Genomic DNA, 13466 nt, shown 5'->3' with positions numbered 1-13466 from the left:
GTTTTAGGCTGATGTTAAATGAACACTGTGTGATTTTCTCTCTCAAACTTTCCTTAATGACAGGGAAAGGATATCGGTACTATCTGTTCTTGTTCAGTGTGCTTTATTTGTCATTCTCTTTGGGAAATGAGAAATAATTTTTTAAACATAAAACTAATGACTATTGAGTATTGCTTTCTTCTTAGCTGTATGCAACCAATGTAAAATGACATGGTTAACTCATTGAAAAAAATTGATCGACGAAGCCTGAATTCTTCCAATGGATTCTCATGTTTCAGTTGGTATTCCTTACATTATAGACATTCTCCAAACCTTCAATTTCAACCATTGTTGTTCAAGCTAAGTTACATTACTCCTTAAACCACCAAATCTATTCTTAAAGTATCTCAAAATCTCTGAAACATGACAGATAGCATATAGGTTATAGGAGTTTAAGCAGGCAGTGGAGAATCTACATCATTTTCTGTTTGGAGACGTACAGCAAACTCTTTAACCCTTGTGATGACATAATGCATTAGTTTTGTATACATAGGAAATGTTCACATGTTGTTGTGATTCCTTGCCAGCCAGTGGATCTGGCAGCTGAGTCTGAGGACTCAGATGAAGAGGAGGGGCCTGGAGTGACATTGGAGTCAGAGGAAGGCTCTGAGGAGCACCAAGACTCACAGTCAGACGAGGAGGCCGGCCCCTCTACTCACACTCGGGCAGAGACACAGCTGTTTTGGGAGCCTGAGTTGGGTGATGAAGAGGAACAGCTGGGGCCAATCCTGGATGCACCAATTGCAGAGAAGAGAGATGAGCAAGACAGTAGAAGGCAGCGGGAGAGCTCGAGAGGCAAAGGAAAAGCCATTAAGAAGCTACGCCCTGGCTGGATTATAAAGGGGGAAGGTGTGGGAGGGGCTGGTTGCTGAAGGCAACCGTTCGTGCTGAGGATTGTGTTTTTGTGGATTGTGTTGCCTCTGACATTGAGTCAGGTATGTAAAAATAAAAGGGCTTTGTTTTTCTTTGAGGGCCCTGCCTAGTTCCATGAAGAGGGATTTCTTCTTGTGAGTAAAGGGTTGAGCAAGTACTCATGTAGGTTAGGACAGAACACATGTAGCCCTATCACTTCCATTCTTAATAATGCTTTTGAATGACTCATGGAATGAATGGGAAATCTTTATTGTTATATGTTTATATATATGTGTGTGTGTGTGTATAGTTACATTTTTGTGTGTATGTACCCACATGTATACATGTTAGGAATTTATATACTTAAAGCAGGGGTGTCAAACTCGCAACGTCACATGACGTATCGCAACATATCGTGACTTTTTTGCCATTGCCAGCAATGAGATGGGCGCGGTTTCGTTATGATGCATCAGCCCCGTGGACCAGCAGTTTTAACACCCCTGACTTAAAGCATCAAAATGCATATGCATGCAGGCAAACAGTTTTTTCTACAAAGTGTATTACTGTTTGTGCTTTACTGTTATGGTCTATGTAAAGAATGATAGATCCACCTTTTCCCGAATGCTGTTATAACATCATCATAATAGATTTTGTAAGTAGAATGTTACTGATTGATGAAAATTTTAAAATATATTTTTCCTTCTGGGTTTCCTATTTCTTCGTATTCTTGTGTTTAGTGAGTGCTGGGAACTTTCAAACCAGCAGCTTTCTAGCTACAGTTCAATTGAAGATGCCATTCACTGCCAGTGAGTAATAAACTCCTGTGGTTAGCCTACAACAAACTGACATATTTTCAGAAGAGATAGGAGTCATAAGCTAAAATATTATGAAATAATGGAAACATATTAAACATATTAAAACATTAAAATAAGGTAATGATCACTATTTCTTTCTTATAGAAACAGTTCCAGGTTGTATTGATAATGAAGTAACTAGTGAACTGGTTAAGCTTTAAGGCAATTAATGAGTAAATTCTGTAAATTATAATCCACTATATGATAGAAAAAAAGCTGTAATTCATTGATACCATCAAGTATTTTAGATTTTTTCAAAGATTTACATGTTTCTGATACTGGCAACTTGCATGTATTGCTGAAGGTCAGCAACTGTGCAAAAGAAACCACTGGTTCAGACTAACACAACTGACAAGAGAAAAAGCAGCAGAGATTATGGTAGTAAGATGCTACATAAAACTAATTAACATTCATTTTTTATGGTTTTGAATTATATCGTATCTTTTTTCCTTTAAGGATAGTTTTAACATATCAGAAGCTATGATGAAATACAATTAACAATATTTATGCAAGAAGAAGATGAGAGTTTTTCTAGCTAAGTACAGGTAGTCCTCTACTTATGTCCACAATTGAGCCCAACATTTCTGTTGCTGAGACATTTGTTAAATGAATTTTGCCACCCATTTTACAACCTTTCTTCCCACAGTTGTTAAGTGAATCATTACAATTGTTAAGTTGGTAACTCAGTTGTGAAGTGAATCTGGCTTCCCTTTTACTATGCTTGTCAGAAAGTCACAAAAGAGGATCACGTGACCCCAGGACACTGCAACCATCATAAATATGAGTCACTTGCCAAGTGTCTGTATTTTAATCACGTGATCCTGGGGATGCTGCAAAGTTGTAAGTGTGAAAAACGGTCATAACTCACTTTTTTCAGTGTTGTAAGTTTGAACAGTCACTAAATGAACTGTTCTAAGTCAAGGACTACCTGTAATGAGGAATTGGGGAATCATTATAGAATCATTGGAAATAGAAGACATTGTTAAAAAGAACCAATGGACAGATGGCTCCAATGATTGTTGCAGTTATCTCTAGCACCTGCGCCACTGAAAGTAAAGTTGACTAAACAAGGTAGGGAACCTAAATATTTCAGAGGATTTTTATTTTTTATTTTTATTTTTAGTTAAACCATGGCAACCTAATTAAAATTAATACCGTATAAAACTCTGTAGGCTGCATTGTATATTTAAAAGTTTCTAGAACATTATTACATCATTTAAAACTGAGACTTAAAATCCACATTGTCCATGAACAACTCAAAGCCCCTCCAGATTTCCAAGGGACTTTGTAGTCTTCTGCTAATTAGTGTCCAAATATTTTGGGTTCAAGATCTCATGAAAAAAAAAGTTGTAATTCAAAACAAGGGACTACAAAACATGTTGAGACATACAGTAACCATTCTATGGATGGTTTATGCTTGAAAACCAGGTGATCTTTGGAGCTAATGATAGCTTTTCAAGGAAAATACCTAAGTGTGCCAATGGCACACAATCAGAGAATCACCATAAAGTTGTTAATAATAATAGCAACAACAACACAGATTGACTTCACAGATCACAGAAACTGACCAGAAGCACTGGCATGACAAAGAAGCAACAATGGTGCACTGGAAAATCTGCAAGAATATCATTTGCCTGCAAGCAAGAACTGGTGGGACCATAAAATACAGAAAGTCATAACAAATGAAAAAGCTAAATGGCTCTGGGACTTTAGAATTCAAACAGACAGAAAACAAACATGTCCTAGCCTGAAAGAATCTGATAATATCATAAACTTTCCCATCCTACCTAAATAGATTGAATGAGTAAAAGCAACTATTTAATAGGATTCACTTTTATTATGTTTTGCTTCCTGGAAACTATTAATTGCTATGTCAAATTCCTTTATTTTATTTTGACAAATAATTTTCTTACATTTCTATAAAGTTATTAAAAGCATGAATATTTTGAAATATTTACACATGCTTGACATTCCCATATCCTTTTATGAAAAAAGACTGTTTTAGTAAAAAAAGAATAGTTAATATAAGATATTTGCTAGATTCAAGGTTGAAAACATTCCATATAATCAAATTATTCATTTCAGGATAGTAACAGCAAATAATTTGGTGAGAATTTATGACCACTGTGCATAATGGAGCTCAAGATTTGAAGGACAGCAATATCAGAATTTATGAAAACACACAGTAATGCTTGACATTTATCAAACACTTGGAATGCACAAAATATTTCTCATTTATTAAATCTTGACTTGTAAATGGCACATAAAACACTGTTTAAACAATTCCATTAGGCCTCCTCCCTGTAGATGGGGACTGAACTGAATCTAAATGAAAAAGAATGGATTTTGTTTTGGTAAAATTCTGCATGCTGATCTGGTGGGAGAATGGAAAGTGATAACTTGATCAAATGCTTTTAGGATCCAATTTTATGTTCTATTAAATGTGGGGTTAGATGCATGTTTTAAAGCAGTTAAAAGTAAATGCATGATATCTTAGCTTACACCATAGTACATTACTTCCCTAGGATACCAAGGGAACTTTTCCTAAATGCAACAGTAGTTTCATTGTGTAGAACAGAAAGATTCAGTGTCTCCATATCATAGAATGTACTGTAGTTTGAATGAGGACTCAGTATACTAGCTGAAAAAAAAAGTATATTTGCTTTATTTAACATGCAATATAATTCAATATTATTCATTGTATTTCAACAGTTGCAAGTTGTGCATATTTTATGCTACTCACTCTAGGGCTTAAATAGCCAAGGGTCAAAAAATATGAATATGCATATAAGACTCAATAAAGTGAAGGAAACCCAACATTTCAAGTTTTCTGCAATTGAGTCCTCTCTTTTTAAAAGTGTGGCCAGGAGAAATATGCATTAAAGTAAGGCAGGCTGCCCTAAAGCCAGGCTTACAACCAAAAGAAATGAGTTCTGTAATTAACTTGGCAATCTGCTTGGCTGAAAATCATGTCAGTAAGTCATAGACAGCATGACAAATGCTTTGCTTTATAGAAGCTCAGGAAAAAAATGCAGGTGAAACCATCTTAAAATACTTACTGCTTTTGTCACAGATGGTGATAATCAACTTCAGGAGCAAAAAGTCATCAACCCAACCAAAAAATGGATAGAGCACATTGTACTAAATCATAGTTTGGTTAACCACAGCTGAGTAAATCACAACTGAATGGATTTGTACAACATATTAAACTATAAATTATAGCTTACAAACCCCAGTGACTGAGTTAATACAAAATGCTAAGCCAAAGCCAAATAAAGCACAACATGACTTAGCAGTTTGCACAACCTACAGCTGTCACTACCTGTAGCTCCAAAATGTTTCAACTCTTCAAAATGTTAACAGATTGCAAATTCGCAGAAAGATGGGGAAATGCATAATCACACCATCTATATTTTAATCTAATTATATTTAATTATTAAGCATCAATAACTAAAGAAAATAAAGTTTCAATATAAATAATATTTTTAATATCAAGAGGACTGAGAAGATATCTGCAGACCCTCACATCCTGAAAATAAACTGTTTCAGCTCCTTCCCATGGGATGGCGTTATAGGGCATTGTATCCAAATGGAATAGACACAGGCACAGTCCCCCCCCCCCCCGCCATTATTCTGCTGAACACCTATTTCCCCCAGCTTATGGGTTATTTACCCATGTGGTATGGCTGTAATTCTATACTGTTATTTATCCTTCTTATTATCTTTATTCTCCTCTTATTGATGTGATTATGATTATTCCGTTGCTTTGCATGTACACTGAGAGCTTCTGTACAAGACACAAATTCCTTGTGTGTCTAATTGTGTGTCATACTTGGCCAAATAAAGTATTAATTCAATATTTGTCCTGCTGTCATTGATGACCTTGTGGCCTTCAGCCCAAAATAATGTGCTTTGACTTGAAAGGTTTTGCATGTTGATTAGTATGTGTCAACCAGGCAATAAATTGACTTACTCTTGTGCATCTTTAATCTCAACTCACTTTTGCTTTTTATGTTTTTAACCCATTCTTCACTCTGCAAATGTGTGAATTTTTAGAAATGACTTTTAAAAAATTGGAAATTGAAGTCCATATATTTTGAGACTGTCCAACAAGGAAAAAACTTTGATACTATATCTTGGGAAATGATTTATAATACATATGCTTAGCTATTCTGAATTGTAACTCAGAATTATGTAAGAAATACATTTTTACAAGCTGATTCTTAAAGTAATTATACTGATTCTATAGTAATTATACTTACGAGCTAAGCATATAAAGCATTGATATATATTAGACATCTATTCAGGCCTGTAACATTATTTAAGAATTCTCCAAACTGTGGAGCTATATTTGAAGCATGCAGAGTCAACTAAACTGTTAACTCTATAACTATATTGGTTATACCTTCTGAAATTTTGCCTAGACAGCAACTATAGTTGAGTTGAGCAACTTACAATTCTGCTCCATTGAAATTCCCATGCTGTTATACACAGGAGACAATCAGTACATCCTGCTGATTATCAGCAGTGGAACCAGTATATGAAAAGCACTGCCGCCCTTCAAACAGATGAATATTCCATGCTTCAAGAATGCCTGAATAAATTTTAAATATGCCATTGATATATTTTTTCTTCCATGATAGATTGAAATAAGATGTTCAAATAGCTGTATAGTTGTGTGCCACCTTTTCTTTCAAGGAGTATTTTTGTAGCATAGTAGCTAACCTGTGCTTTGACGTATGAATTACCTTATTTTGGACATTGATCTATTATTGTTTCCACAGCAGTTCACTAGTTGCCATGACATGAACATTTACTAGTTGCCAGGACACTCTCTTATTTGTTTCTCTATCCTCTTATTTGTTTCTCCTATATATAGACATAATCTCTACATATGCAGCAATCATAATAGCCATTCACAGGTTTATCCTCCATGCATTTAATTAACTTTGTTGCCTGCATGAAAATCCTCACTTTAATGGCCATCATTGTTTTCTGGTGGCAAATTCTGTTACCAAGTTACCAAGTTGTCTCTGCTTAGTGAAAAAACTATTTTCTCTCAGCCTCACGTTTTCTCAATCTACCAAATGAGAGATTTTGAATGCTATTATATAGAGGAAAGAGCCCATATTCTGGGTAGCATAGAGCTGTTTTGTTTCTTTCCACAACCACTAGAATGGTCTGTGTGTATGTGTATTGGAAAGGGAGACTTGCTTGTCTCCCAATCTTTGTTGCCTATTAAAATAAATTTTTGATATTAGATTGCTGATACCTTATTATATTCTGTGTCTTCCAAACATTCAATATTTTTAGTAAAAAAAATACAATGTGTAGTGAGATTTATCTTTCATACAGAAGGCAGCTGGGTTCCAAACAGGATGCAGCATAGTACGACCCAATAATGCTGACTTATTTAGAAGATTAAATTATACATAACTTGATGATGCATCTGAATGTTTTCAATTACATGAATACACTAAAATATTAAATTCTTATAACAATCATATCATGGGGGTTAGGTTTAGTTCTTTACTAAATGGGTTTATGGTTTTTCTAGGCTGGTTCTGATACAAAATACTATAATGGCTTTTTAAAAATTGCTGTAATGTTTCAATGACATATAGAATTTGGATTGAAATTCAATTCTAATTATTATCCAAAATTATTATTATTCAAAGTAAAATTATTAAGAGGGGATTAAGCACATCATTTTTCATAATCATTAGTGTTTGTAGTTACAATAAGTCATATTTTGAATTGCAACTTTCCAATACAATTTGAAGATGGGGAAGGAGGGGTAGCCTCAAAACTACTTCTTAGAGTACCATATACAAATGCATCTACTGCAGGGATGTCAAACTGCTGGCCCATGGGCTGGACGTGTCATCGGGGAACCACGCCCACTCCATTGCTGTCAATGGCGAAAAAGCTCCGATACGTTGCACAATGTCACGTGACATCACAAGTTTAACATGTCTGATCTACTGGGTCAAAATAAGATGGGAAGAATGGGGAATATTGTTTACAAGAAAAAGAAAAAAAAGGCACAATATATTATTAGTTGTGGAATCCTTGATGCTCTCTGAGCTTGGTTGCTTTCTTTCAGATGTTTCATTATTGAATTAGGTAACATCCTAATTACCCAACAAGGTAACATTATTATCAATTATTTATGCAGTTTAAAATAGTGAAAAAAAGGAAGAAGGGAAGATATGTATAAAGAGAGGAACTGAAAACAGGATGAAAAAATAAGTATATAATGAATATTGGAAGACATTTTTTAAAGAAAATAGTGGCTATTAAGGAATAAAACCACATACACAAATAAACAAAAACATGCAGAATGAGAATTGTAAGAGATTGCAATAACAATATTTATAAATAAATAGTTTCTCTCTTTGCCTCCATAATCTGGTTTTCTTCCTAAAATTCCAATTGAAGAGACTAATTTCAAGAGTCACTGATTTGAGGACAAACCTATTACTATCTGATTCCAATAATCCCCTTTCTACTGCAGTGTTATATTAAGAAGGACAAAAATGTGTAAATATGTCTACATTTTTTCTTAGTTTTTCCCCTATTCTTTGGAAACCTCAATCCAGTTGAAATGAAGCAGAGGTCCACAGAGAATTGGAAATAGGGTGAGTCAGATATTTTCATTCTCATTTGATTGAGAACTAACTATATTCCAAATTACCCTATTCTGCATCATGTTTAAAGCAACATCGATACAGTACAACTTGTATCAAGTTGGAACATAGCCTTACAAAGTAGCTTACAAGCTACAGCTTTTATGACAAGTACAATTTAATTACAACTAATATCTGTGGGGAAAATTGCAAAGAGAAGTTGAAAAAAGGAATGTTTGTTAAATGTTCATCTGTGATTAAACTGCTTACACAAATAGACTGTTCATTAAACTGTTCTGTTGTGCCAGCTCTCCTTGCAGACACATAAACTTGGATAGAGATTATTAACTGAATATTGTAATCCTGGATGAGTTGCTGCCACAAAAGTTAAAACAAACTTTACCGTTAACATTGATGAATTTTCAAATACATGTCCTTTTTTGAAAAGTGTTGCTTAGCACATTTATGTAACAAGAAACTAATTTTGCTATATGTAACAAAACTTGCTTATGTTGCAGTCTAAATAAACAGCAGGTAAATTGAAATGCATTTTAAACATGAAATATGTATTCAGGCCATCAAGAATAATATGTACTTGTACTTGCAAATACTTTCCTCATTTTTTAGGATTCCCAGTTGTTGCTTTGCAAGCATCTGTATTGTATATGGAATACATATACATACGCACACTCATGCCCACACAAATCCCTTTGATTTTAATAAAGCTTTGGCATTAAGGGAAGATTATGTATGTAAATTGGATGAAAAGTTTCTGTATTTTTTCCATTGCTGTGCATTTAGCAGAAAAAACTATTTAACAAAATTACAATCCTAAATTTCTTCTGTTTGAACCAATTTTTTTTTCGTGAAAGCTTTTAATGTGCATAGATAAGTTACTTTACAATATCAAAATGTACAAACACCAATTTTACATTTCTTTATTTGCACATCATTCTATAACATCTCATTACACGTACTATTTTCTTACACAAAAGTCTGATATGGACAATATCCTTACATACATATGGAAATCTAGAAACAATAGCATGTTTATTATATTATGTGCAATGTGTAAATTTAATAAAAGTGCACCTGAATTTATGGGACTGTTTATTTTATCTCTAGGCTGAAAGACTTATCTGAATTTTATAACTTTTATATAACTATCTGAATTTTCTTCAGGAAACTGCAAACTGTTGAACAGGTAATTAATCTAAACCTTATAATTTATGATTTTCAGAGAATTGAATACATCAGGTGTTATAGCATTTATATATATCAGGGGTGTTAAACTCGCAATGTCGTATGACGTTGCAACGTATCGCCAATTTCTTTCCATTGCCAGCAATGGGGTGGGCATGGTTTTGCCATGACACATCTGGCCCATGGGCCGGCAGTTTGACATTCCTGGTATATACTGTACCTCTGTATTCCAGTAACATTATTAATAGGAGCAATCTTATTCACTAGGTTTATGAGATGTTTATTTCAAACGTCTCACCTATTCTTGTCTGATAATGTTTGTGTAAATATGTGGGCAGGATGACAAATATTACCTAGGTTTTAGGGTTGGTAGGAATAAATTCTGCAATTTTTATTTAAAATTCATTTATCTAAAATGAATGGTTTGGAGATGCATTAAAATGTTTCCAGATAGTTTTGAAGCAGAGCATGCCAATTAGACATGATACTAAGAAACTTGATCTATAGTAGCTATCATAAGGGAAAGTTGGGAAGGCACTGGTGATATGGTCTTGACAAAAACAGCAAAATAACAACTCACAAATTCTGTCCTGAATATTTTTGATATTTACATATCAATACTGACTGTAAAACAGAACTGAAGTTACTTTTTATACAAGATATTTTTACAGTTCTGGAAATTCAGAATTCAATCTTTTATACCTGCTACTGGTATTAACTTTTTTACAGGTAACATTAAATACCACATTTTTAGCTTTATAAAAATAATTCTCTATCGTTGTTCAGTGATAACTGACATAGTTTGGTTTCAAAAGATATTAAGTCGTAACTAGTCAGCAGTGTAACTAAACTGATAATGCAGATGGCACAACGCCAGTGACAGTCTTTAATACAAATGAATATGAATTTTCATTGAAAAAACATTTGAAATTGTTAGGACTTTTAAAAATGTCTACATGGTAAAAAAAATTACGAAAGTGAATATGGTTTAATTTGTTTTTAAAATTTTACAGAGTTAAAAGTTAAATGTTTATTTCTTTACCTCTATAGCTATCTGATTTAGCACAACAACCAAACTAGACAGACACAGACTTCAATGGATAGTTAGGACTGCAGAAAAAATAATTGCAATCAACCTGCCTTCCATTGAGGAGCTTTACACTGCACGAACCAGAAAGAGAGCTATGAAAATATCTATAGACCTCTTACATCCTGGACATAAACTGCTTCAACTTCTTCCCTCAAGAAGGGCACTGCACGACAAAACAACCGACACAAAGACAGTTCCCCCCCATGCTATCACTCTGCTAAACAACTAATTCTCACAACACTGTCTATCCCTAGGATGTCAAACCACCTAGTAGGGCTATATTACTTATTATCCTTCTCATCTTTTCATTTTTCCTATTATCTATTTCCTTAGCTTCTCATGACCATAACTTCGTTATTTGTATCTCATGGTTTATGTTGATTGTCTTTATTTGTTGTTTGCTTATTTAGTATCCTATGACTATCACTGGGTTTGTAGCTTATGATTTATGATGATTGTATTTTATGATTATGACCACGATTTATTATTTGTTGCTTGTACGTACACTGAGAGTTTATGCACCTGAGACAAATTCCTTGTGTGTCCAATCATACTTGGGCAATAAATAATGAATGAGTCCTAACACTCTAGATAGAATACATAAATTAATAACTTTATTTTGTAACAGTTTTTTTAAAATAGGCACATTTTAAAAGACATTCTATAGTTTTTTATTTTTACAGACCTAAATTTATGAGCTCAATATCGTACTTTCAATGAGGTTCCTTTATTCTTGGGGTCTTTCCATAAAAAGGGTTTATTAGTTTTTCAACAAACCGTTATTTTCCTTGTAATAATCTCAGGAAAACACAGTACAACTTAGATCTGGAATCCAGTGTTAGTGCATCACATGGCTACTTATTTCTAAAACAAAATGGAATCTAATGAGAAAAATACACCTACATGTGATTAGAATAAATCTGGAAATACAGCAATCAATTTTTGAACATGCCTTGTAACATACTTCAATCTTTATGTGAGAACAAACTGTTTCTGAAATTCAGTTCTGTAATACAAATTGTTCATAATACATTTGTTCTTTCATGATTATAGATCATCTCTTTGAATAAACATTTTATAGTATATTTGTAATTATGAATAAATAAATGTTCATTTGAATTTCTTAGTATGAACACACACTTATGCAGAAAAAAACAGTATTTTGGATGCCATTATCATCAAATATTACTTGGCCTTCAAAGTAATGGAGCCAGTTGCAAGTCTTTACATCTGAACATCCATGTTTTGAAGCACTATTGCCACTCTGCTTGGAATGTATACCTAAAGGGAGAATAAAAACAATCTTATTATTGAGCCATAAAAACACCTTTGTGATATGGGAGGCATAAATCTAAATGACTTAAATAAATTACTTATAATGTTACATTATTTAATGTCACTGAAGAATCAAACACTTATTAAATATAGCATGGATATAGAATGAAATTCTGTACTTGCGTATTTGGTCTTAAGACTAATTAATAGAAATGATAAACAATGCTGGATTGGGTAACAGGTTTAAATGAAATTGGAACTAGAAGACACATGTGATTTAAACTGATTGAGTCTGAATGTTTGAGGACGTCCACTAGTAAATGACAAACTCTTACTATTTAATTTGATCGCCATTGTATCATGGACTGAATTTGTACTTTGGCCGAGATGTCATTCAGTGGAAGTAAATACAGCAGAAGAAATAGTAAAGCATTTAGAAATAGTAAAGCATTAAGTCAGAGGGCTGAAATGGGTCTCACTGTGATATATATATGTTGAACAAATTTACTGAACAATGATAATATTCTTTCAACATTATGATTAAGATAGTTCTTTTATTCTTTCAGAGAAACTCTGAATCTGAACTCATTTTTAGGTAAGAAAAAAAGAACTCTGTAACAGTGGATTTTATAATCCTTTCACAGATCATATTCTGAGTTGTTGTTTTTAACCAACTGATATATGTTCTTTACAGACTGCAGAGTGTAACTGATCATGTAAGCTGACCTCAATAAAAAATGCAATCAGAAAAATGTAAGTTGCTAACTGAAGATTGTTGCCTAGCTTTTTGACAATGCTTTTAGCGCCACTTGGCATTTCTAGTATAATACTATTTCCATACCTGTTAAGAGCTAACTCATAGCATAAAGTGACTTTATAGTCAGCAACCAGAATAAATAATGGAGAGAGGGGGGGGGGAAGGGGGGATAGAAATCTTCACTGAATCAGACAGTAACATGTCCAATGGATCATAGCTATTTGTCAGTGATCAGAGTGTTTTGTGACAAATAACTCCCACAAATCTGCTCAGCAGGTAAGGACATTTGACATATACCTAGAATCCTGTACTCTGAAATTTATGGAAAAAAAAATAAAAAGTCAGTGAAGTGGTTGATACTTGGTTATTGCAAAATATGTGATGAGGGGTTTATTTCCAAATATTTTAGCAAACAAAACCATACATTTGCTGATACTTCAAATAGTTCAGTAGAGAAAATCCCATGTTCAACATTAATGAGAAATAAGTAAGAGACAGTTATTAGTTAAGGGAAGACAATCTATTAATGAAAATTCTCACTGACAAAAGGATGTAGGCTGATGTCTTTTTTTTTAACTTAGCAATAGCTAGATAAGCATGTGTTCTTCACCCCTTCTATAATCCCAACTATTATTATTTCTGCCTTCTTAGACTATATGGATTCCACTTACATTTAGAAAATGACATTTAATATGGAAAAAAGTACGTATTAAGCTACCCAATACTATCTACAGTCCAAAGAATCAACATACCAAAAGAGATATTTT

At 33.5% G+C, this 13466-nt stretch overlaps 1 protein-coding gene across 3 annotated transcripts in view; it reads right to left on the bottom strand.

The window, feature by feature from the left end:
• Window positions 1-9298: 9298 nt before the first annotated feature.
• Window positions 9299-13466, bottom strand: part of GBE1 (1,4-alpha-glucan branching enzyme 1) — a 131957-nt gene continuing 127789 nt past the window's right edge. For all 3 annotated transcript variants that reach the window (XM_039321303.1, XM_039321304.1, XM_039321305.1), the window contains one exon: window positions 9299-11948. In XM_039321303.1, the coding sequence (XP_039177237.1) occupies window positions 11791-11948 (158 nt within the window). In that variant the 3' untranslated portion in view covers window positions 9299-11790. The remainder of the gene's footprint in view (window positions 11949-13466) is intronic.

The sequence above is a fragment of the Crotalus tigris genome, unplaced genomic scaffold (assembly GCF_016545835.1).
Source record: "Crotalus tigris isolate CLP2741 ecotype Arizona unplaced genomic scaffold, ASM1654583v1 scf7180000023726.963151, whole genome shotgun sequence".
NCBI classification, from domain to species: domain Eukaryota; kingdom Metazoa; phylum Chordata; class Lepidosauria; order Squamata; family Viperidae; genus Crotalus; species Crotalus tigris.
The sequence above is the reverse complement of the archived record's forward strand: the minus strand, read 5'-3'. Positions and strand labels throughout refer to the sequence as shown.